At 35.9% G+C, this 27,637-nt stretch overlaps 1 protein-coding gene across 1 annotated transcript in view; it reads left to right on the top strand.

The window, feature by feature from the left end:
- The window catches only part of LOC143253735 (uncharacterized), a 68,020-nt gene extending 41,509 nt beyond the window's left edge, over positions 1-26,511 (top strand). Inside the window, exons 4-6 of the mRNA XM_076508041.1 lie at positions 19,357-19,433; positions 20,646-20,860; positions 21,725-26,511. Of these exons, the coding sequence (XP_076364156.1) occupies positions 19,357-19,433; positions 20,646-20,860; positions 21,725-22,407 (975 nt within the window). The 3' untranslated portion in view covers positions 22,408-26,511. The remainder of the gene's footprint in view (positions 1-19,356; positions 19,434-20,645; positions 20,861-21,724) is intronic.
- The last annotated feature ends 1,126 nt before the right edge of the window (positions 26,512-27,637 follow it).

The following is a 27,637-nucleotide window of genomic DNA, read 5'->3' as shown; positions in this document are numbered from 1 at the left end:
ATTCATATAGTATCGGTATTTTTCTAGTTCGTATCTTTCACGTGAGCGTCCAGATATTTTAAGTAGTGCTGTATATTTTGAGTACTGAAGAGGTCAAAAAAGAATTAATTTCGGTCAGCCCTCTGAAGTCCAGTTTTTAATATATAAAAATATATTATACATTTTGTACCGGAGATAACACTATGTAACACAAATTTTGTTCCTGGATAGTATGTGTTATTATTTCTTAATTGCTTGTGTTGTAAAAGTACAGAAAATGGCCATTATTCCCATCAAACTTTGCTTTTGCGACCTGGATAATGAACTTTAGAAATTAACCTAGTTTCTATGTAAATACGGGCAAATTTGCACATTTTCATTTACATAAGGTCTGAATAAAACAACATATGAATCAAGATTTACATGTATTTATACTAAAGTTATACAAAAATGAACGAAAATGCTTAGAAGTGAGTAGTTTTTCGAGATTTGCGATTGTAATGTAAATCACTTTTACGTATCAGCACCCAAATATAGTCTCCCATCATGTTTTCGTTATATGCTCCCAGGTCACAAAAGCAAAATTTGAATAGAAAAATAGGCCTTTTCCATTTACTCTAGGCATAAGCAATTGGGAAATAACACTTTCTGCCCAGGAACAAGAAAAAGTAAAAATTTTGTTACATAGTGTAATTAATCCATGTACAAATAATAAATATTTGTCGACGAATATTCTGCAAGTTCAGAATGACGTTGATTTTGGTGAGTGCTTAAAAACACTGTTATACCCGTAAATAGAACTGGCCAGGTGGCTAAGGCACTCGACTCGTAATCCGAGGGTCGCGGATTCGAATCCCCGTCACACCAAACATGCTCGTCCTATCAGCCGTGGGGGGTGTTATAATGTGACGGTCAATCCAACTGTTCGTTGGTAAAAGAGAAGTCCAAGAGTTAGGGGTCGATAGTGATGGCTAGCTGCCTTCCTTCTTGTCTTACACTACTAAGTTAGCTTTACGCGAAATTCAAAAACAAACTAATGTATGACGTTCCGTTACAACAGGCCACCTTCTGTTGCCATGTGTAACTCTTGGCAACCCTTTCATGATGATTCCGTACATGATGGGTTCAGAATCGTTATTCTGTAGGTGAAAAAAATAAAAACTGGATCAATTTTTGGATATGATAATTTACATCTCCACGAAAATTATTTTCAATCAACCATGCGCTGTAATGAATTAACTTATTTTCATTTACCATTGACCACAATCATAATTCGTATAAATTAGTCACATGTTTGATATAATACTCGATATACACAGAAGTGTTTGTAATAAGCATGGTGATAAAGAGAAATAATGAACACTGGACAAGAAATCACGTTCAAGTTTGTGAGTAATGGAAGCATATTTGTGTACCTAAGTTCTTTTTCACTTTGATACCTAATCAGCCGGCAACAGAGTATGTTTCCCTAAATTTAGCCATAATTTAAATGTGAGTAGCAAGCGAAGGACTGAGGTACAAATAATAATAAAACATTTGTAGCTAGTTGGATGTCACTCTACTGGTAGTGGGTCTCATGTTTCATGTTTAGGATGAGGTTTCTCCTACATGTAGTTTTTAGCAAGGTATAAGCTAATAAATCCCATTCAGTTCAGAAGGACCTTAACTGTAAGTGAACAAGGGAATAGTATAAACGCCACTGTTTACTATGGCTATCAAGTACCTGAATCATAGTATAAACACTGGTATTAACTATGAATGTCAAGTACCTGAATCATTGTATAAACACTGGTGTTAACTATGAATATCAAGTACCTGAATCATTGTATAAACACTGGTGTTAACTATGAATGTCAAGTACCTGAATCATTGTATAAACACTGGTGTTAACTATGAATGTCAAGTACCTGAATCATTGTATAAACACTGGTGTTAACTATGAATGTCAAGTGCCTGAATCATTGTATAAACACTGGTGTTAACTATGAATGTCAAGTACCTGAATCATTGTATAAACACTGGTGTTAACTATGAATGTCAAGTACCTGAATCATTGTATAAACACTGGTGTTAACTATGAATGTCAAGTACCTGAATCATTGTATAAACACTGGTGTTAACTATGAATGTCAAGTACCTGAATCATTGTATAAACACTGGTGTTAACTATGAATGTCAAGTACCTGAATCATTGTATAAACACTGGTATTAACTATGAATGTCAAGTACCTGAATCATTGTATAAACACTGGTATTAACTATGAATGTCAAGTACCTGAATCATTGTATAAACACTGGTGTTAACTATGAATGTCAAGTACCTGAATCATTGTATAAACACTGGTGTTAACTATGAATGTCAAGTACCTGAATCATTGTATAAACACTGGTGTTAACTATGAATGTCAAGTACCTGAATCATTGTATAAACACTGGTGTTAACTATGAATGTCAAGTACCTGAATCATTGTATAAACACTGGTGTTAACTATGAATGTCAAGTGCCTGAATCATTGTATAAACACTGGTGTTAACTATGAATGTCAAGTACCTGAATCATTGTATAAACACTGGTGTTAACTATGAATGTCAAGTACCTGAATCATTGTATAAACACTGGTGTTAACTATGAATGTCAAGTACCTGAATCATTGTATAAACACTGATGTTAACTATGAATGTCAAGTACCTGAATCATTGTATAAACACTGGTGTTAACTATGAATGTCAAGTACCTGAATCATTGTATAAACACTGGTATTAACTATGAATGTCAAGTACCTGAATCATTGTATAAACACTGGTATTAACTATGAATGTCAAGTACCTGAATCATTGTATAAACACTGGTGTTAACTATGAATGTCAAGTACCTGAATCATTGTATAAACACTGGTGTTAACTATGAATGTCAAGTACCTGAATCATTGTATAAACACTGGTGTTAACTATGAATGTCAAGTACCTGAATCATTGTATAAACACTGGTGTTAACTATGAATGTCAAGTACCTGAATCATTGTATAAACACTGGTGTTAACTATGAATGTCAAGTACCTGAATCATTGTATAAACACTGGTGTTAACTATGAATGTCAAGTACCTGAATCATTGTATAAACACTGGTGTTAACTGTAAATTACTTGGAAAGTGAAACAAACTCATGCCCAATAATTTATGGAGGAAAATAGTCTGAAGAGGTCTCGTGCTACAGATATAATTGTTGTTTTTGAATTTCGTTTGTTTCTCTAAATAACGGGTAGAACGGTCTTAATAAATAACTGTATAATTTGAAGATTTTCTCCAACCAGCACTGAATATTTTAGTCAAATTTAGTCACGTATCTTATTGACAGATAAATAAACAAATATAAGTAAATAGTCAAACATGTAGATGGTTATTGACCTCTAGAGAATTTGCTTATTTCTTTGTTTTTTTAATTTTCGCGCAAAGCTACACGAGGGCTATCTGCGTTAACCGTCCCTAATTTAGCAGTATAAGACTAGAGAGAAGGCAGCTAGTCATCACCACCCACCGCCAACTCTTGAGCTACTCTTTTACCAACGAATAGTGGGATTGGTCTTTAGTTATAGCGCCCTGAAAGGACGAACACGTTTCGTACATCGGGGATTCGAGTCCACAATCCTAAACTTACGACTCGAGTGCTCCCTAACTATCTGTCCATCCGACCCTCTCATGCTGGAGAATATTATATGACGGAAAGAAAAATTAGTTTTTGCGGGTTCGGCAGAAACTTAGAAATGAAAATAATTGACTTGCTGCTTTCCATATAATGGTCATAATCTAGGTCTAGAATGATATTATTAAATATTAATGACCAACAGAACTCAAAATGATACATTTGGGTCGTCCTTCTAAATATACAATGAGTTTTTGGTCATCTTCGTAATATTACACTTTCATGTAAGAGTTACATGAGTCTTTATTATTTTACAAAAAAATGGAAAATTACTGACACACTTTTACGTTTTCGCAACGCCCCTTAGAAACCATTGCAACCTACGAAGTGGGAAGGGATAAAGTTTACTAACAATGATTGTATAGAAAATGTGTGTTGTTTACAAGTTATGGTTGGCAATTACATAACAGTGTTTTATTTAATATGACTATGAATTGCACAACAATGTTTAATTTAGTATGACTATGAATTTCACAACAGTGTTTTATTTAATATGTTTATGAATTACACAGCAGTGTTTTATTTAATATTATTAGTTATTATGCAACAGTGTTTTACTTAATATGGTTGGGGATTACACAAGTATTTTATTTAATATTATTGGGAATTATGCAACAGTGTTTTATTTAATATGGTTAGGAATTACACAACAGTGGTTTATTTAATATGGCTAGGAATTGCACAACAGTGTTTTATTCAGTATGGCTATGAATTGCACAACAGTGTTTTATTTAATATGGTTATGAATTACACAGTGTTTCATTTAATATGGCTATAAATTGCACAACAGTGTTTTATTTAATATGGTTAGGAATTGCACAACAGTGTTTTATTTAATATGGTTAGGAATTGCACAACAGTGTTTTATTTAATATAGTTAGGAATTACACAAGTATTTTATTTAATATTATTAGGAATTACGCAACAGTGTTTTATTTAATATGGTTAGGAATTGCACAACAGTTCTTTATTTAGTGTGGTTATGTATTACATTAACAGTGTTTTATTTAGTATGGTTAGGTATTACATTAACAGTGCTTTATTTAGTATGATTAGGTATTACATTAACAGTGCTTTATTTAGTATGATTAGGTATTACATTAACAGTTTTATTTAGTATGATTAGGTATTACATTCACAGTGTTTGACTTTCTTCTTGATGATGAGAAATCCATTTGAAATAAAAATGTATCTCAGAACGGCTGGTGTGTATTTTTCTCTCCTTATCAATACAAGTGTTAATACCCATACCAGCCATTCTGAGATACAGTGTTTGACTTTGTTTGGCAAGGAATTAAACTTAACACAAACCAACAAAACCTTATAGATCAGAAGTAAAGTGTATACTAGGCCTACTTAGTTCTAGAAATACATCTGGGGAATCTGAAATGTTTATGGTTAAAAATACGTTTTGGGAATCTGAAATGTTTATACTTAAAAATACGTCTCGGGAATCTGAAATGTTTATAGTTAAAAATACGTCTCGGGAATTTGAAGTGTTTATGGTTTGAAACACATCTCAGATAACAGTATTGTACAAATATGAATATGTAAGAAATGCAAAAAATATTTAAATGATTTAGCTAAATTGTGACTTGACTAACAAAAGAGAAGCAATTTTTTAAAATTGAAGACGGATGGTGTTTTCAAACCAGTCACAACACTTGAATATTAGACCATCAGGTAGTCATCCAGGAGTTATATTTACGGTATTCTTAAAGTTCATACAGAATGATATGTTAGGACGTTTGACTCACAATCTGGGGATCAGGAGGTTCGCATCCCCGTCACCGAACCTTTTCCCACTTTCAAACATAGGTGTGTTACAATATAACGATCACTCTCAGTATTCGTTGGTAAAAATAGTAGCCAATAAGTTGACGGTGGGTGTTGTTGACAAGCTTCCTTCCCTCTGGTCTTACACTGCTAAGTTGGGGACAGCTTGCGTAAACAATCCTCGTGTAGCTTTGCGCAAACTACAAACCAAATCTACTAAAGAAGGGTGTCCGTTACGGGAGAAAGAGGTCGAAGATACTTGACCCCCCCAGGTCCTCAATGACCCAAAAACATGAGTGTCCGTTACGACTTATAAATCTTAACATTAGAGTTTCTAACCACACTTCAGCTGTTTCTTAGTGGTATCCACTAATTAATACATGATCATTGGCAGTTTGGAGTTTTCAAATGAAACCTAACAAATAAAGTTGGATACCAAAGTTCGTTGTGTCAACGAGTTTTGATTGTTTCTTTGTTTTGTTTTGAATTTCACACAAAGCTACACGAGCCCTATCGGCGTTAGCCGTCCCTAATTTAGCAGTGTAAGACTAGAGAGAAGACAGCTAATCATCACCACTCATCGCTATCTCTTGGGCCACTCTTTTGCTAACGAATAGTGGGATTGAGCGTTACTTTATAATGCCATTACGGCTGAACTTGCAAGCATGTTTGGTGTGACCGAGATTCGAACCCGCGACCCTCAGATTACGAGTCGAGTGTCTGAACTAGATAGACTATACAGTCTAGTGTCAAACTGACTTTCAACAACAATGGGTCCGATAGTTTGACTATTCCCGAATTCCTCTGTGTTAAAGTTCACCAACTTTGCTGCAAAGTAATACCATTTTTGACAGTAATCTTTACAATAATATTGATGTTGTTGCCATAATTTTCAGGCCAGCACCCACTTTGAGCCATTGTATTATGTGGATGAAAGACTGCACGAAATAGTCGGACTTCTGAAAGACTGCACGAAATAGTCAGAATTCTTTTTCTATCGCAGATATGTAGATGAAACTTTTGCTTTTTATTTTAGGAACTTTGGTCAAGTATATCAGTTTTTTGGAGTACTTGAATAGTAAACATAACAGTATAAATTACACTGCCAGTTGTCAGCAAAACTCTGATTTCTGGACACCTTGTTTTAGAGTAACAATGGTCACTTCAACTGTGGACTTGGTCTTATATAATATCTGTGTGTTTGTTCTTCAGTTTTGCGAACTTCATAGCAAGTGTTGTTGATGTCGTTTTTTTAAAAGAAAACTTGGTTCAAATCTTGTCCAATCACAAAAAATTACGAAACTTCACATGAAGATCTTACGATGTATACGTCCAAAACACGTTTCTCTGGAACAACAGCACCAATCATAACTGTGTAATATTTTTATAACTACGCAGTATATTTATAGCCGAGAAATAAATAAAACAGTTGAAATTTCCACAGAAATATGTTTCAAATTTAATCAGTAAAGATTACAAAAAAGGGGTAAGTTTCGAACATAAAACATTTAACACACTTAAGAAACTCGTGATTGTTGCAACAGAAAAGCAAGAAAGACACTTTTACTGATAACTACGTCTACAAATAAGATATATTCTGTGATGATTGTTCATTTTTAAACCATAATTTCAATAAATTATTTTTCTTATGGATGGTGAAATTTATTAAATGTGGCGTTGGGTGGTGATGACTAGCTGCCTTCCCTCTAGTCTTACATTGCTTAATTAGGTACGGCTCGCCCAGATAGCCCTCGTGTAGCTTTGCGCGAAACTTAAAACAAACAAAACAGATTATTTCATGAGTAAAAAACAAACTTAGAAATATACTTTGTAAGGTTTACTATCAAATAGAACCGAGAATTCCATTACTTTAGATTTAAGGACTCTATTCCTGCCTTAAATGTAGTGTATTCGTTTAACCTACTAAAGGAAAACTGTTAACCTGTGTGTAAGAACGTGTCTACTAAAGGAAAACCTGTGATAAGAACGTGTAAGTTTGAGATTCCCAACTAAGATGACTGTTCTTGAATGGGTTACTGTTGTACACAAATTATTTTAAAAGTCTTGGAAAAAGCCAATGATGAAGAAAAACATTTGCATATATAAAAATTTGCTTTTCACAGACTAAAGTAGGCTTAACTTATAAGTTACTTGTAGTGTTATGGCAAGGAATTACACCAATAATGTTTAATTATATGCGGTTAGGAATTACACTGAGAATGTTTAATTTAACATGGTTAGGAATTACTCTAATAATGTTTAATTTAACATGGTTAGGAATTACTCTAACAATCTTTAATTTGCCATTGCTTGGAATTACATTAACAATGTATAATTTATTATGACTAGGAACTATATCACCATTGTTTCATTCGGTATGACTCTGAGTAGTTATCGAATTTAGTATTTAATCTATTTCAACTGTTTGCTCTCTCCCTCTTACTTTATGCTTAACTTCAAACAAACAAACAGGTGCACAGTCTACTGTTTCTCTTAACCCATGAAATAATACATTTTTTACAACTTTTGCTGAGCAGATAGCCCTTTGTGGCTTTGCTATACGAAAAACACACACACACACACTCTACAACTTTTGTGTTTGTTTATCAAACCGCTTGTCTGTGTAATCTTTGGTAAAGATGGATAGATAACGCCAACTTTCGGGAACTTTAGAACAAGAGTTTTCTACAGGAGAATATTCATAGCTTAGTTTTAAATCTAAACTAAACTTTGCCTATCTCCCCTTAAGCAAACTTTAAATGCAAAGTACTTTTTGTTGGTAAAAACACTCAAGTTCATAGTTCCCGTTTTCTTTCTTACGCGTTATTATTTCATTTATATTCGTGGAAATGTCACGAAAGCTATCTCCTTAATTTTGGAGCTACCGGCTAGAGGAAGAGCGATCACTCTGTAGCACCCAAGATCCACGCTGACGGATCGACTTTCTCTTACGACGTTCCCACAGCTTAACCCTTAAACAGCGGGAATCTTGTAGACAGCTGCATCAATTGATGCCGTTTAAGGGTTAAATTGCGGGAAATATTTTGTGGTGTCGCACGGATTCCAACTTCTGGGAGGTTATCCGGTGAGATAGCGGCAAGCCTTTGGATTTACAATGCTAAATTCAAAGTGGATAAAGCAGACAGCCCGATGGGGCTTCACCATGAGAAAACACCTACATTCAAATCCAGCTTCGAAATCTAGAACTCCACCATAGGACCAACTAATCCACATCTTGTTCTGACTAAAACTGATCTCATATCACCATTATCCCATATGGGTTTCTGTTCTTGTAATTTTTCGCCTTCGCAAACATTGTAGTGAACCTGGAAGTCGAATATTGTCGCTACAGTAATTTCCAGGATAGGATTTACTTAGTTTACGTGTAAATACATTTCTCTCACGATTGTGTCGTGTGGCTGGATGAGATTTATCTGGTTGCTTTATTTTAATTGGTTGAGTTGTTGTTCGAATCATAAACATAGTATTTTCATTGGTTTTAGTCACGTGCAAGTCTCGTCGTTGTGTATCGAACAAAACATGTGAAATACGAGGACAGTAGTATAATTGGAATAATACGAGTCCACTGGACTTCTTGAACAGGGCAGTTCGTCAAAGCTCATGTCCGTCTCTATTTAATTGTTCCGCAACGGGCTATCTGCGCTTAGCTTAAATCAGGCATCGAACCCTGAATCTTCGAATTATAACACCTCAGACTTTCAGCTGATTCATGTCCGGTCACTTAACGAATTACATGTATATAAGACGAAAGACAACATAATATAGTAATATACCCATCATTAGTAATTCAGAAACACTACAGACAACAAAGGATGGCATGGTCTGGTGGATCTTAGGGTCTTCGACTCGCAACCTGAGAGTCGCAGGTTCGAATTCAGTCACCAAACATGCTCGACCTTTTAGAATAGCTGGTGACTCGTTGCACTAATGTCGATGGTACGAGAAAAAAAATAACGTAACGATTATAACATTCGTAATAAGCTCGTTCTCAGTGTTCTTTTTTCCTTGAAATTGACAAAAATCTCATTACCTGTTCTTCAGTTGTAGCAAACAACAATAAAATCCTTCGCCTTAATGGGTAAGTGTTAATTTTGCTACAGGGTTTTGTTGTTTAACAGATCAAGTCTATATTTAAAAAAGAAAAAAAAAAAAGGTTTTAACGAAAATTGATACCTTAGCTCGAAATGTTTCAGAACCACTGCTCAGCACTAGTTTATCACGTGATAGCCCTTGAGTAGTTCCACTTGAATTTAGCAGTCACTTAAAGGATCTCGCGACTCTTTATCGATTAACCCTCAAATTAGCGACCTCCTTTTATATCATTCGCTACTGGTGGGGTTCACATATTGAATAAGTTTGGGTTTTTCTTTTCCCTAGTACAACCGAAAAATAGGCGTGAAATCCGTCATTTTCTGTGTAAGATATCCGAGGGCTCCAAAAAGCAGTTAATGTGATTAATAGCAGAATTGGTGGTATTTATGTTTGTGGGAGTTCGATGATCACGAGGGTCACGGACCCACCAGCAATGTGGTGCATTAACAATTTAGTAAAATGTTTGTAAAAAATTAGAAGCTGGATATTGAATTAATGTTGGAATATTTCCTCTGTGTATTCTTTATACATAATAGTTATCATGTCAAACCTGTCTGGATTTTCATGTTCCAACAACATCTATTAATTATTTTTCCACATTCAGATTTTTCCAATCTCTCTCTGTTGTTACACAATATTTAAAACACGTGTACTAAAGTATTGTTTTACCAAGCCTTATTCTTTCACTCAAAGACAAGTTTCGAGCATTACATCTGAACCAGATAGGGGAACGATACGATATTAGGCTTAACTAAGCCTGTCAATCCTTGTATAGTGATACTTAGACGAAAACGACATTATCACAGTGGAGTACATGCAGATCAGGGTATATTTGTTTCCAATCCATCCGTAGATATTAGGCGTAACTAGGCCTGTCAACCCTTGTGTAATGATACTTAGACGAAGACGACATTATCACAGTAAGGTACTTGTAGATCAGGGTGTATTTGTCCCCAATCTATCCTCAGATAGAAGGCTTAATTAACACGGTATTCCCGCCCGGCTAAGCGAGTCACGCAGGAAGGAGGTAAGAATGAACGTCTGCTGCGAATTGCACGCGCAGTTTAAAATGCCAACAAGATAAGGAACAAGCACACAGTCTTATCAGCACGGCTCGTTCGAGATATTACCTGGACATGCGCAGTGACTTAGCTGCCTAACCAAAGAAATGATCGCCCACCTAGACGGTCACCGCTCTCGAAGGAAGCAGTTTTACAGATACGGAAAACACGAGAGAAAATGGATTAAACACAGACATTGGAACACGACAGACACGAGCTTCTAGTATGAATCTCTGACTCTCCCTATAATATATTGACAGCAGTTTTTTCATTGTTTTATGTTTATTTAGTCTTTTTATACTCAGTCAGATAATTTTGGCCAGTTGAAATAAATGGAAACTAAAGTTCATTGATGAATTATATATATTATGTTAGTATCTTTGTGTGTCAGACATTTTCTTATTATTTATATGACTTAAGATTTTGTAATACATAACAAACAGTACCTCACTTGTTATTGTGTAATATCGTTGAATATTTTTAACGTCTTTATTGATTGCTAGACAGTGTTTATTCATTAAAGGCCCTATTGATCCCCAAGAAACGTTTTGTACATTCCAAAGTGCCTGTTAAAAATACCCAATTCATGAACTTTGACTATTAGGACATGTAACCACAACTACATCACGATCATCTATTTTAGTGAGTAAAACGGAAACTAGGAAGTTCCTCAAGTTTGACGTTAAAAATACAGTCGATAGAAACGTATTTCATAACACGTTTCGTGGGTTACAAACGGCTCATTTACGTGGCATAAACTATTCTGAATAGTAGAAAATGTAGGCCCTCACAAGATGTTTAGGGAAAAGTCCAATTTGTAGAAAGACAGGTTATTAATTATAGTTCAAGTTGAAAGATTTCAGGGGGCATTACTCAGCATTAAATAAGGGAAACTTGTCCATCTTCAGTAGGTCTGAAACTTGATGGCATAATCTTCCAAAAACTGGACTTTCTCATACTGTCTGCAGTAAACAACACTTCACCATATTCTGGAATCAACAACAGTTCCTATAACCCGTAGAATTCGTACATTATTTATATTTAAGTTTTCTCAATTTTAATAATTCATTATTCTCAAATATACAGTTCGTTATCTTCAGGAGCTCATAAGTTACCTCCATAAGTCAAAAACAGTTTTCTTGGAATAACTGAGTAAGTCCTATTCCCTCATAAACATTTCCGTGTTTGTCAGTTCCCTTATCCTGACCCAGTAACTCAATTGCTGTAATATTCGAGTGTTTTCCGGCGAGCAACATGTTCTCAGAACTCCTGAATAGTAAGCACTTGTGTTGTGTAGCAACATCTCTCTAGGCCTTTCGAATATTGCATGTTGCACTGCATATTAATATGTCTACGAGCCTCCTGAATGGTACGTGTTTTGTTGCCTAGTAACATCTCAACTTTTTTTATCCAGTCTTAGAGACTCGGCTTTACTTAGTGGTCCAAAAAGTACCCCAGCGCTGAGTGATGTAGTGTTCTGACGTACATAGACTGTTCTGTGGTTTGTCTTCCTTTAAACGTATTTCTTACGATACCTTTCGTTCTCATGGCCCGGCATGGCCAAGCGTGTTAAGGCGTGCGACTCGTAATCTGAGGGTCGCTGGTTCGCATCCCCGTCGCGCCAAACATGCTCGCCCCTTTAGCCGTGGGGGCGTTATAATGTGACGGTCAATCCCACTATTCGTTTGTAAAAGAGAAGCCCAAGAGTTGGCGGTAGGTGGTGATGACTAGCTGCCTTCCCTCTAGTCTTACACTGCTAAATTAGGGACGGCTAGCACAGATAGCCCTCGAGTAGCTTTGTGCGAAATTCAAAACAAACCCTTTCGGACTCATTTAACCGTGTCCGTTACACACAAATATAGACAGTATTATTCAAACACAGACTATGAAGTATACATGTAGGTCTTCCAGTACACACTAAATACACTGTGTGATTCAAACAGAGACTATAAAATATACGCGTAGGTCTTCCAGTACACACTAAATAGATTGTATGATTGAAACACAGACTACAAAATAGACATGTACGTCTTCCAGTTTTCACTAAATATATTGTACGATTGAAATAAAGACTAAAATATGCAGGTAGGTCTTCCAGTACGCAACAAATATTCTGTATCATACAAACAGAGACTACAGAATATGCCCATAGATTTTCTAGTACACAACAACTATACTGTATCATTGAAACAGAGACCACAAAACAGACGCGTAAGTCTTCCAGTACACACCAAGTGTAATGTAGGATTGAATCAGAGACTATAAAATATACACGTAGGTCTTCCAGTACATATCAAAATATACTGTATGATTCAAGCAGATACTATAAAATATACCCATAGGTCTTCCAGTACACACCACATATACTGTATGTTAGTTTGTTTGTTTAGAATTAAGCACAAAGCTACACAATGTGCTCTGCCCACCGGTATCAAAACCCGGTTTTTAGTGTGTAAATCCACAGACATACCACCGTGCCACTGGGGGGGGGGGCTCATACTGTATGATTGAGAGTGTGTGTTTTCATATAGCAAAGCCACTTTGGGCTATCTGCTGAGTCCTCCGAGGGGAATCGAACTCCTACTTTTAGCGTTGTAAGTCCATAGACTTACCGTTGTACCAGCGGGGGACTGTATGATTGAAACAGATGTTATAAAATATACAAGTAGGTCTTCCAATACGCACCAAACATACTGTATGATTGAAACAGAGACTAGGAAATATTCGCGTAGGTTTTCCAGTACACAGGAAATGTATCGTATGATTGAAACATAGGCTGTAAAATATGCTTCCAGTTTATCCGGTACACATCAAATATGCTGTATGATTAAAACGGAGATTATAAAATATGCATGTAGGTCTTTCCCTACACACCAAATATATTTTATCATTGGAACATAGACTATAAATTATACAAGTAGGTCTTCCAGTACACACCATATACACTGTGTACTTAAAGGAGAGACTGTAAAATATACCCATAGATTTTGCAGTACATGCCAAATATACTACATGATTGAAATGGTGTGTGTTTTCTTATAGCAAAGCCACATCTGGCTATCTGCTGAGCCCGCCGAGGGGAAGCAAACCCCTGATTTTAGCGTTGTAAATCCGTAGACATACCGCTGTACTAGCGGGGGGTGATTGAAATGGAGACTATAAAATATACGCGTAGGTGATCCAGTACACACCAAGTGTATTGTATGATTGAAATATAAACTATAAAATATACATGCAGGTCTTCTAGTACACACCGAATACACTGTATGATTCAAACAGAGAATATAAAATACAATTGTAGGTTTTCCCGTCCCTACTTTAGCAATGTAAGACTAGAAGGAAGGCAGCTAGTCACCACCGCCCACCGCCAACTCTTGGAATACTGTTTAGACCAACGAATAGTGGGATTGACCGTCACTTTATAACGCCCCCATGGCTGAAAGGGCAAACGTGTTTGGTGCGACCTGGATTCGAACCCGCGACCCTCGGATTACGAGTCGGACTTCGTAACACACTTGGTCATGTCGGGCCTAAATTGAAACAGAGATCATATGCGTAGGTGTTCCCGTACATACCAAATTGTGTGTATGATTGAAACAGAGACTATAAAATATACACTTAGGTCTTCCAGTACACTCCATATATATGGTATGATTGAAAAAGAGACAATAAAATGTGTATGTAGGTCTTCCAGGACACACCAGATATAATGTATGATAGAAACAAAGTCTTTGAAATATTCTGGATGCTTGAGACAGATGCTAAAAAAATTACAAGTAGGTCTTCCAGTACACACCAAATATACTGTATCGTTGAAATAGAGACTGTATAGTATACACATAGGTCTTCCAGTACACACTGTATATTATACTGTATGATTGAAACAGAGACTACAAAATACACATTAGGTCTTCCAGTACGCACCACTTATACTGTTTGATTGAAACAGAGTTTACAAAATATTCTGTATGCTTGAGACAGATGCTAAAAAATTTACAAGTAGGTCTTCCAGTACTCACCAAATATATTGTATGATTGAAACATAGTCTCTAAAATATGCATTAGGTTTTCAGTACGCACCAAATACACTGTATGATTGAAACAGAGACTATAAAATATACATTAGGTCTTCCAGTAGACAATAAATATACTGTATGATTGAAACACAGTCTATAAAATATCCTGTTAGGTCTTCCAATACACACCAAATATACTATATGATTGAAACAGAGATTATAAAATATACGCGTAGGTCTTCCAGTACGCACCAAACATATTGTATGATTGAAACAGAGACTAGGAAATATACGTGAAGGTCTGCCAGTACACAGCAAATATACTGTATCATTGAGATATAAACTACAAAATATAATTGTAAGTCTTCCAGTACGCACCAAATGTATCGTGTGATTGAAACAGAGAATATAAAATATACTCGTAGGTCTTCCAGTACACACCAGATATACTGTATGATTAAAACGGAGACTATAAAATATACTCGTAGGTCTTCCAGTACACACCAGATATACTGCATGACTGAATCAAAACCTCTGAGGTAATTAATCATTGATCACGTATGTCTCTTGCCCAGTGAGTCTAACAACTTATCGATATACCATTGTATCCAAGTGATAGTTCTTTGGTAGATTAAATAGAATAATCGGAAATATGGGTGTATAAAGCTAATCATTAAAGTCGTGGCTCATTCACGTGCATAGAAATATCCTAAATTTATTTTCAATAACGTCTCTTAGGTTTACAGTTAAAACGCCACAAGATGTCGCATCTAAGTTGAAACTGCTTTAGTTATTATTAGCGAACGTCTGTTGAGTTGAGTCACTTTAAAATAAGGAAGAAAGCAGCAGATAATTTTAAAGTACCAGATACTTTTGTGGTGGTAAGAGGAAAGGCTTGTTAATATTGTGTCGCGGTACGGGCTTTAAAAATATATTAAATAAACCAGTTTATCCTTCTTTTTTTTTATTTTTTTTTAAATAGGCGTTGTTAATTATGACACAACTAATTTTCCAAGCATTTTACTCACGATGGCACCCGGACGCAACCATCTCTCACACTTGGGTGCCCTTCAAATATTCCGCGAAGGTTTACATATCAGAACGTGTGGTGCATGTGCAAATTCAGCTCCCCAGCTTCGTGTCCCCACGTCGAGCAGTACACATAACGTTACCAGGGTGATTACAAACTAGCTGGGTTAGTTAGTACTTGCTAGCAGTGTAGACACACACACATATTCCCCTCTTCACTTTTCGCATCATCCCTCTGATAAGAATTTGCACGCTTCTCTGCACCTTCTATGACGAACATTATGTTCTTCCAACCGAAAAAACGTGATCTGTTTTTGTCTGTTGGATTTTAATCCTTGTGGACAACATCCCGTGTAAATTTATGTTAGTTTATTTTTAGGTCAACAGCCAAATGTTTACCCCTGTAGAAGAGCATGCTAATAAATAATCACCCATTTTTGTTTTAAATTTTTTTAACCATAAATATTCAGAAGTGGTCTTACTTATAAACGCCATCTTGTGAGGGTCTCCTGAAGTTCAGAATGGCACCACCTTGAAGCGAATCCATGCACTTACCATACACGCTTAGATATGACGAAACAAGATGGTGGCTTAGTAAACTGCTGTCATTTATAAATGTTTTATAAAAATGACTTCACGTGCATTGGTTTCTGTTAATGTTTTACACTAGGAAAGACGTTAAGAGTTTGTTGTGTTTCTTTCTGTTGTTATTAAACAAAACTACTCAATGAGTTTGCAGCGTTGGATTTATCGCAGGTATCGAAACACGATGTTTTGCGTTTTAAGCCCTCAAGCTTTCCGAGGCGACGCCGGGTAAGAAAGACTAAACTGTAAGTCAGTATTGAAGTGTTTTTTTCTCTCAGAAACAGGAACCGAACTCATAATGTTAACCTTTTATGAGATCGACAGAACACAAAATGACAGTTTTTAAGATGGGAAATGAGACGTTAAGCAAGTAATTCTGTAATAAAAAAATTCGTAATCAACTCAATTTCTAATACATTGAGACAGCATCTTAAGAATGAGAAATTAACATGTTTTGTGTCTGTTATTAGAAGTGACCAGCTGAACTCGGGTTTGATTGTCCGCGGTTGACACAAAAGACAGCAACATATGTGGCTTTGCTCTGAAACAAAAGCGTTAGAAGAAAGCAATTCGCTTGAAGTAATTGAACACAGTGATCTCAGAGTTGGACAGATGGGAAAATCTTGCTTTGGTCCAGCAACACGTTTGAGGTCGTTTAAGGAACGACTTTAAACAAACCAGCATGTTTTTGTTCTTAAAACGACCTTAAAAAAACACCAAAAATATGTTTTGTTTCTTAAACGACCTTAAATAAACTAGCATGTTTTTGTTCTTAAAACGGAATTACAAACCAGCATTTTTTTCTCCTAAAACAAACCACCATCATTAAACACGTAAAACTTAAATAGCTCGAGACAACTAACTAGAATCTACAGTTGTGTAAAGTTAACCTGACAATCTACGTCCCTCTTTTTCGTAAAACGGTACAAGTTATCATACGGGTATTCTTGAAGAAAAGGTACAGGCCCATTGTAACAGTAATAAAGACAGGAAAGAAAAGAAAAAGCCAAAGGATGTAAATAGCCCCCAGTGGCTCAGTAGAAAGTCTGAAGGCTTATAACCTTTAAATTCGGGTTTCGAAACTCGCTGTAGTTAGAGCGCAGATAGTTCATTATATAACTTATTGTTTAACAACAAATGTCACATCTTATTTCCCTTCACGAAACACGCGAAATAAACTGCTAATCAAAAACTCGAGATGGCATCAGTGTTACTTGTACTTTTACGTTTCTCCCCTTATTAACTTCAGTGGAATAGCTAAACAGAATAACTTGTTATAACACCGAGTTTGCAGTCCTAACAGTTGGCATTTACCGTTTCACACTCGAAGTGCTTCTATTTAAAAGTACTGAGTGTAAAAATCAGGGTATAAAACAACATGAAACGTAACGATGTTCGTGTTGTGACACTTCGAACTAGTACTACCCGGTGTTGAAGACGTAATGTTATGACTGTTTAAGAAAGCGTCGTGAGGTCATTAAGTTACTAGCTTTCGAGGTCACAATTCTGAAGATTTTATAGACTACGTACAGGTAAGGCAGCTGGATAACATCGCCCACCGCCAGCTTTTGGACTGCTCTTTACCATTGAATAGTGGGCGTCACATTAGAGCTCCCCCACAGCCGAAAGTTCGAATATATTTAGTGACGGGATTCGAACCCGTGGCCCGCTGAATGCGAATCGAATATCCTAAACACTGTATATTTTTGTTCCATTTATTTCAATACTAAAAATAAACAAGAGCGAATAAAATTGAAAGTGAGGTTCAGTGTTCATATTACTTTGTAATATGTATCAGGCCCCGACAAATCCTCGTCTCCATGGCGATTAAAAGTTTCAACCTGGCGCTTAATATTCACTTCTATTTTATTCGTGCGTGGGTATTTGTTAAATAGCACTTGAGTCTAGAATAGTTCTGGACTCTTGGAAGTCCGGAACTATTTTCGCGTTGTTTTTCGTTTTGTCGAGAATGAAGCGTTGCGGTTGCACAATACGTTACTAATTTTGCACCATTTTGGTTTTCTTCTTTCTTTCAATTCAACGAACCAACGTGTTCAGACTCATACGGGACTAAAGGCAGTTAGTTCAGGCAATGCTATCAAGTGGTTATTGATATTATGTGATTGTTGGCATGTACTCATTGTTGTGAGAGTAAAAAAATATAGTCCCCACTTCCCGGCATAAACAGTAGTGAATTTAAGTTTGCACACCAAAAGGTCCATGCTTATCGTTGTACAATGTTGCAGTGATGAATATAATAAACCTATTCTGAAACAACCTGCTGTGGCTTGGCATGGCCAGGTGGGTTAAGACGTTCGACTCGTAATCTGAGGGTCGCGGGTTCGGATCCCCGTCACACCAAACATGCTCGCCCTTTCAGCCGTGGGGGCGTTATAATGTGACTCTCAATCCCACTATTCGTTGGTAAAAGAGTAGCCCAAGTGTTGACGGTGGGTGGTGATGACTAGCTGCCTTCCCTATAGTCTTACACTGCAAAATTAGGGACGGCTAGCGCAGATAGCTCTCGAGTAGCGAAATTAAAAAAAAAAAGAAAAGAGAAACAACTTGCTAAGCCTATCGATATCCCAGTGGCTATGTTTATTGTACTTTCATTCATTCACCTGAGATATAGTTATCTAGTCTACTATTTTAATAATTGCACATAGTGAAGTTTAACTTCGATTTGTGTTATATAATAAAGTTTAATAATAAACCCTTTGTTTTTTTAGTGTTAAACCATATGCCTCATATCACAGCTACATATATTATATTCCATTATATTTCTATATCGGATCTAGCTCCTAGATCTGAAAAATATTTGTCTAGGCCTGTATGTGTTATTTATTCAGTGTTGATAATACTTGACATTATATATTATTCATTCAAAGTTGGTAATTCTTGGTATTATATAGTATTTATCCAGTGTTAACAGTGGTTATTATTACCTATTATTTACTCAGTACGTGATTTGTATTTAAAAGTGTTTATCTTTATCTCATGAATAAACGGTTGTTTTTTATATAAACGTTTAGATTATCTATGCTGCTTTATTATTCTAAACGATTAAAGTTGTTGTTGTTTTTTAAACCGGTAATAGATCACCCAGCTCAAAATCGATAATAATCCGTTTGCAAAAGGATTTCGTGATGCAGGGGCCGGAAAGAGAGAGAAGAAGTAAGTATACATGTGTCCAAACCAGATAGTTTTTATTATTTTACCGTTCTTTAGTTTTTATGTATTTTACCGTTCCTTAAACAAACGTTTATACAGACCTTTGCGAATGTTTGTTTTTCGCTTCTTATTTTAGTTTTCTGTAGTTAAGTTGAAGATGTTGCTGCTTCGTTATATCTTTTGACAGTAAAGCTAGTAAACTCACGTATTAATTGATCTGTATCGATCTGCTAGTAAAGTTTAGTGGATCACGAGACTTCCCCCCTTTTCCTTGTTATAACGTGAAAGGAAAACAGTAAGGTCAAGGTTGTATTGTAGTACGGAAGGAGACCTGACCTTACATAATGGATATTGTGAAATGTGTTTGTTCTGTCTATTTTACATAAAACACCTAACAACACTTTTGTTGAAATTCCTATTTTACTTTTGATTTTCTGTGCTTTCGTGTCGGTCACATGCGTGTGAGTAATAAGTGCATTGGAGTAACAGTACTCCCTCTGTATATAAACTATTACCGAAAACCACTTTTTTTTTTTTAAGGCACGTCTTTAAAAGTGTTAATGTAATGATGATAAGCATACCATTCTTAAAAGAAACGTTTTGCTTCATAATGACATTGAGTACCTTCAATACAGACGTGATCATCATCCCTGTTTGTGACAAGAACGAACATTTCAGAATACATAATTTTAAAAAGATATTATCACGTGTTTAGGTTATAGTGATTGTGGATTTCTTCTCTAGATATTTCTTTCATGAAGCATGTCAAGGCTGCCAAGTCTAGTCAGCTTTATATGTATTTTGCTTATGTGGGGGGGGGAGAGATAGACAACGTACTTGTCGTTTCTGTTTCCCCGTAACCTTGGTGACCTGATCAGTCTGGTACACTTTAACATTCAGTTTTTATCAGACTTAACGATCTGGCCAGATTGGTTTTATTTATTCAGAAATTTTATTATTTTAATATTTTGCATTATTTCAATCAACGCCCTCTGTGACTGTCGTACGTTGTTGATGTAATGAGCTTGATAAATCATGTAATGACGTAGTCATCCACGTGTTTATTTTAAGTTTTATGATTGAATTGTTTTTGTTCCCTTTGGTTTTGTAAGTAGCATCTTGTGTAATATCATTCATACGAAGTGAAACATTTCACATTAGTGTGTGTGAACCAATAGATTTGAAGACATTTATTTGTGTCTCTCCAAATCCTAGACGCCACACCATGTTATTAGGTTCCCAGTCTTCCCAGATGCATGCTTTGGAGGCCACACAAGGGGGCGCTACCAACCAGAACAGGGATAGTCCAGATCACAATCTAGACACTGAACCAATAGATGACTCCAGTGATGAAGATGAACGACTTGATGTAGGTGGCGCTGCAGACTTAAAGCCAGTGATAACAGTTTCGGAAAGTCAAACGAAAGAAGGCAAGACAGTTTTTATGTCCAAGGAAGATTTTTATTGTCATTTTTAAGACAAAAATAATCTTATGATACATTTTTACTTATACTGCCGATATATTAACTCTCCTTATTTTATGTATGTCGCAAACTGACTTCAGCATCCATAAATTATAGTTTTCTTTTTACTTACAAGCGAAAAAAATGTTTCGATCGAAAATTAATATCTGTTAATACACTTTGATTTTATCTTTAATTACTAAAGGAGTTGTACAGTTGTTTTACACTGTTTATATACCTCATAGAATTATATAAAGTAACATTAGTATGGTCACCCCTGAAGCTGTAAGTTTGAGATCATATAACGCTAAAATCCGAAGTTTGAATCCTAGATTGTCATAATGCAGACAACGCATTGTGCATCTTCACACCTAAACAAACAATATTTGTGTGTGTGTATATATATATATATATATGCACATCATAATACATCACAGTCAATAGAAGTTACACGTAAGAAAAAAAAACAATGTCAGGCACAAGAGTTTATCTCACTACATGTAAATAATTAATACATGAGATTACCTCACAACTTGTAAATAATTTATAGATGTGATTATTTCACAACTTGTAAACAATTTATACATGATATTATCTCAAAACTTGTAAATAATTAATGCATGAGGTTATTTCACTCTTTGTAAATAATTAATATATGAGACTATCTCACTACATGTAAATAATTTATACACGAGATTATCTAACTACTTGTAAATAATTAATAATTTAGTATTCCAGTATTATTGTTGTTGTTGTATAGAGAAACGAATGTAAATATTTGTCTTCTTCACGATGTGTACTGAATGGTTATTTTCCTTTCATCTACTCCAGACGAGTGCTCCAAAAAAGAAACAGCGGAAGATACCGAAGAGCGTAGTTTTCTCAATGGTTATTATAGCCAGAGTCCTGACCAAGTTTCTACTAGTCCTAGTTCTAAACCCACGTTCGAGAAAGTCGTAAGGCACGAAAGTGGAGGGTCTCCCAGTCGGCCAAGTTCTTCACCAAAATGTCCGAACCTTAGCATTGTTAGCTTGACTTCGGAGTCGCCCCCAGTTTCCACTGATAGATTATCTCATACTGTTAGGCAGAATTTTCCGATTGGTGCAGGCCTACCCCACCCTCACCTGTTGCCCTTCCTGTACCCTCCAGCCTTGTACCCACAGCTCTTACTACCCTCTACTTCTTCCTTAACCTCCGGGTCATCGTCTCACCTTTATCCTCTTTTAACGCACGGCTATTCTGGTCTACTGGACTTGGGCAATCGATTACGACAGCATCGCTTCGCCCCATATTCTGTACCTTCGTTAGCTACCACATCTTTAGGTGAGGCTATCTCTCACATCGCGTCTTCTTCATCGGGCCAACCAACGTCACCAATTTCTGAGGCTGGTAGTCCCGAGGGAGGAGCCAATACCTCTAGTGATCTAAAAAACATTGAAAACATGGTGAACGGGCTTCAGAGAAGACAAGAACAGTTGCATGTAGAGTCTCTCACTCGACTACATAACAAATAATAACAAACAAAAAAATGTCAAGTTAATTCCCAAAATGAAAACGGTCTTTTCTGACCCCAGGTCAGCAATATATTTCTCAAAATACTGAAACTGAACTTTAGAGAGTAAAAAATAAAATACTCATTAGCTTCGGGTCTCATCTCATGGCTCCACTTAGGATAAATCATCTAATCTAAAATCACATTAAATACTACTGACCGTCTTAAACACCTAGATAAACTCCGCAACATTATGTATGACAAAACAAAACAACCAAAGACACTGTAATATAGAACAGTAATCCCTGTAATATAGAACTGTAGTTCCTGTTTCAATCTTAATGCAGTGCATTACATTGAATGTTTTACCAAATTTGTGTATTGCTTTCAGCCAATGGGGATTTCTTTAGCCCTCCCCCCCTTTTTTTGTTTGACGTGCTTCACGTGCCATAATGGAATGAATAGTTGGAGAATATTCAGTCCCGACTTGAAGTTGGACATGGTTATGAAAACTGTAGCTTTCACGCCATCTAACTCTTGAATTTTTGCTTAATTATTATGGTTCTTCTCATTGGATCGAAAACTGATAGAAGTTTATCAAAGGGTGTCTCCAAGTGGTTGGACAAGGCGAGGAAGGTGATTCGGTATTTCCCATTAAGGGTGCGAAACTCTGTTAACACCTGATGCAGAGTTTAACAGAAGAATCGATTAACGAATGGAAAATAAAATGGGAGAAATCAGCCGCAAAGACGATCTACATACCAGTAAACCAACATAACGATGAACCAGTCACTGAAGTAACTTGTAAGCTCAGTTTTGGATTCTCCAAATTATCAAGTGCGTTGATGAAGCACTGGTTCTAATTGTAAGCGCATCATCAAACCAGTTATTTCACGTAATTAACATAAATGCATATTTTATTTTACGAACTGCATCGGTAGTTTTGTTTTTAAGTTATTTTTTTCCCTACACTATTGTCTCTCGTTTCCTTGGAGATAAGCTCAAAACTTGTTTCAACTTCGTGACAAACCCAAAGTTCATTTAATCTTAAATCCACTTAGTTTATGTCATCATCTCATACTTATTTAGATTGTGTGATCATTTCGACTGTCCGGTTGACTAGTGTCCTGAATCTTACGTCCACAGTTTCATTCCTAAATCTGTTTGTATATTATCTGGATAATGTTTAGATTCTTCTGACATCTTTTACTCAGCATGATTTCATATGGTAAATCTATTTATATTGTGTCACAAGGTAATGCTGTCATCTGAAATCCTGTTCAAATTATTACGTGTTGGTAGGTCAAATCTACTTAACTTGTGTTTCCAGGTCAAATCCACTTAGTTATGTTACCGGATTAAATACACTTAGTTTGTGTTACCAGGTGAAATCCACTTAGCTTATGCTGCCGAATCAGATTTACTTAACTTGTTTTACTAGATCAAATCCGTTTATTTTGTGTTACGAGGTCAAATCTACTTACCTTGTGTTACTAGATCAGATCCGTTTATTTTGTGTCACGAGTTCAAATCTACTAAACGAATGTTATCAAGTCCATCAAGCCTGTGTTACTAAGCAAAACCGTATGAGTATATGGCCAGACCACACACAAACAACTTTATGTGTATGAAAAGTGTGCTCATCAGAGTTGGCTGATGATAACCCCGTCTCTGGTACCACACACAAACAACTTTATGTGTATGAAAAGTGTGCTCATCAGAGTTGGCTGATGATAACCCCGTCTCTAGTTATCAAACCTGTGCTGGGGAAAGTGCTACAAAATCGATGTTTCGTTCGTGATAGACGAATGTGATAATTCGTGGAAAGAGTCAAATTAATGGCAGGAAAGCCAAAGGTTACTTATTTATAAAGCCGAAGAGAAATATGTGGGTAATTGTACACCAGTGATCTTGATTAGAAACTAGGTGTTTTTATATGTTGGAGTCTCTGTGGGAAATAAGGGCGTATGATAGCATGAAGGTGTACCTTTCGTCAAGTCAATTTGTTAAATTGGGAGCTTTACATTGCCATTAAGCTCGATGGAGTAGTAACAGAAATTATAATTAAAATGCAAATGAAGGATTTTTTTTAATACATTCATATACAACCTCTCATAAGGCTTACAAATTTTTTCATATATATATATATATATCGAAGAAAGGTTCTTCTAACAATCATCAAAGAGCTCGTAGTAAGTCGTATTGCTAGTAAAGGTGTATATTTTAAATCTTGTGTGCCAAATATAATGTCCAATCCTATGAGCTCCCACATCATCTGTCCAGAGTGAAAAGATGAAGTGTAAACTCACAACAGTGTTACAGTATGCAAACACTCCATCTGTCGCAGCACGAAAGTATGTGTGTCTCCATGTTCACGAAGCTTATGTTACATACTGTTCTCTGTAAGCAAAACGGTTTAGTTCCTCTTAGCTTGGGAAATTGTAACACCTACAACGTTTACGTTGCAGGATAAATTTTATAATCGTACCTCAACCTTTTGTCTGAAAAACTAAAAATTAAGGAAGGCCGTGAAATTTTCTTAGGTCCACAACGAGATGGCGCCACAAGCATTGTGCAATTGGGAGTGACAAGACTACATATGAACGTGTTTAAAAACAACTGAAATTATTTACTCGTAAATGCAGCTCTTAATCCAGTCAAGATCTAGCTTTCTATTTTTCATTCGTATCAAATTTAAAACAAAACAAAACGCTTTGTTCGATGTTTATACGAGACAAAAGAATATGCATTATTCGTAAACTCAGTTGGATACAAGTGCAAGTTATGCAAGTGTAAGGGACAACCAATGCACGTGTTTCTCTAAATGATTCAAATAATTTTTCATAATTTCGGTCTTATTTCCGTCGAGGCATCAAAACGCTTTTTCATTTATAACGATTCTAGATTTGATGTTCTATGACTGTATGTATATTTAGGTTATTTTTTGTCTTTATCTTAAACAGAATTTCACTAAACCACGGATATAATATTTTCTTTAGGGGTGTGAGGAATTAGGGTTATTTCGAGTTTCTTGACCCATGGGGAAATTATACGTTTCACGTGGCTGGCTTTGAAATCTCATCTTTATATAATGATCTAAATTTTGGGCCACGCTGTACATTAGAAACCAATACGCCAACCTAATGGGATATAAGCTGTATATTCATAATAAGACCAGGATTCCATACCTGTTGGAGTCGATGTTTATTTATTTTTTCACATTTTAATCTCTTGCAATTGAAGTGGTTACATAGCAACGAATAAATATATTACCAACTTCATACACGTTGATTTAAACTCAAGTACTCTCATATATTGTTTTGTAGTGTATTGTTCTGAAGTCACGTTTTACTTATTCAGATATCTCAGGTAAAACTTGTAGCTGTTTTATACAAGTTCGCTTCCTCATGCAGCAACGTTTCGCTTTTTTTTTTAACATTTAACTTAGTTGCTTCTGCTCCCCACAGATTAGCTTCATTTGTCAAATGGTTAATGAATTTACGGGTTTTGCTGCGACGCTTACATCCGTTTGACTTTTAACTCCCTCTTTACCTGACTTACGTTTGAATTCAACCCCACATACCGTCGACTTTAATTCATACAGAGTGTATGTATAAAGTGTTTTTGTTGTTGCTCTCTTAAGAAGTTCGATCAAAAGGTTTAGCACTTTCTTCATCGCCAGTGAATTTTAGGTGTATTATTATGGTCTGTAAAAACTGAAGATAAGTCTCTTCAAACTTTTATAATTACAGTTAAATAACGGAAGTGTACGTGAAATATAACGTTACGTGTTGACTGTACGCTACTATCATTGTTATTTTTATTGAAAATAAACGAAAGACGAATAAACGAAACTAGCACAAAACAGACCAAAAATAACAACTCGGAAAGGTGTTGAGTTAAAACAAACTAATGTTTTAAGGAACTTATAATGTTAAACACTTGTGGACTTCGTACTCATGTACGTGTTTCCCCAATTACTAAATGAAACGTAATTCTTGTGTTCGTTCCTGAATACGGCGTTGATAAGTAGATTTTCCCTATGTACAGGTTGTATTTATAGCTTTTGTGTCTGTGTGTTTGTAGAATACATGTAGCATCATTAAAAAGTGTTAATACAAATACACCTTTTCGTTTTCTTCTCTCTCGACGTCTATTACCAAAAACACATAACTGGTACGAATTTCTCAGGAGAAAAGAAATATACCTTCTTGAAAGCTAATGTAGAAATGAGGTCAAACACAGGATCTCCTAAAATCAGTTTAAATAACACCCTGATAATTTTTTTTTTTTTTTAATTAGCAAATTAAGAGTAGCAAGTGTGACAGAAATTGCTTAATGTAACTTACAGCCAATAAGTTTCGGTAGATATGTTACCATCATGAGGGCAAAATTCCACTGTGAAGGTTTGCCTTGATAATGGTAATATATTTATTGAAACCAGTTGGCTGTGAATTATATTAGATAATCAGGTTTAATACTGTGCCTATAAACATCGTTCTTTACGTGACTTTTTTTTTTTCTCGCAATGTTTACTTTTAATAATATTCTGGTCGTTAAATGGTATTTCTGGGTACAACGGAAGCTTACCACACAAAGACCCAACTGATCAGTAATTATTAATAATTCTTCTTCAAACATAAACTGACGAAATTGAAACGTATCAACTATTTTTAAAAAATTAACTGAATCTACGCGGGATCAGCCGCTTATTGGAGAAGTTGATTCTACATTTAATTTTCTACGTGTACCTTCACGAAATGTAGCAAGTGTACGTATCGGTTGTATACATACACAAACAAAAAAAGTGTTACAAACGTATTTGTACTTAAGATATGTCTATGAATTACCGACGTTCTAGGACCTAGGAAATATCTAGTCATCTCTACCACAAACTGTCACTAAATGATTAGTGTAGTGTAAAATGAATAGTTGATAACTCTGATATTAGATACATAATACTATGGCGTGTGAACTCTGACCTCCACTCTTGCACAGAGGGTTAAGGAAGCCGATATTATATAATCAACTAAATGTCATAAATCAATCCAAGTAGAAACTTCCTACTAAAGCGGCCCGGCATGGCCAGGTGTTTAAGGCACTCGACTCGTAATCTGAGGGTCGCGGGTTCGAATCCCGGTTGCACCAACATGCTCACCCTTTCAGCTGTGGGGTCGTTATAATGTGACGGTCAATCCCACTATTCGTTGGTAAAAGAGTAGCCCAAGAGTTGGCGGTGGGTGGTGATGACC

Source organism: Tachypleus tridentatus, chromosome 6 (genome assembly GCF_004210375.1).
Source record: "Tachypleus tridentatus isolate NWPU-2018 chromosome 6, ASM421037v1, whole genome shotgun sequence".
Lineage (NCBI taxonomy): Eukaryota > Metazoa > Arthropoda > Merostomata > Xiphosura > Limulidae > Tachypleus > Tachypleus tridentatus.
Note: the sequence above shows the minus strand (reverse complement) of the source record. Positions and strands in the feature narration are given on the sequence as shown.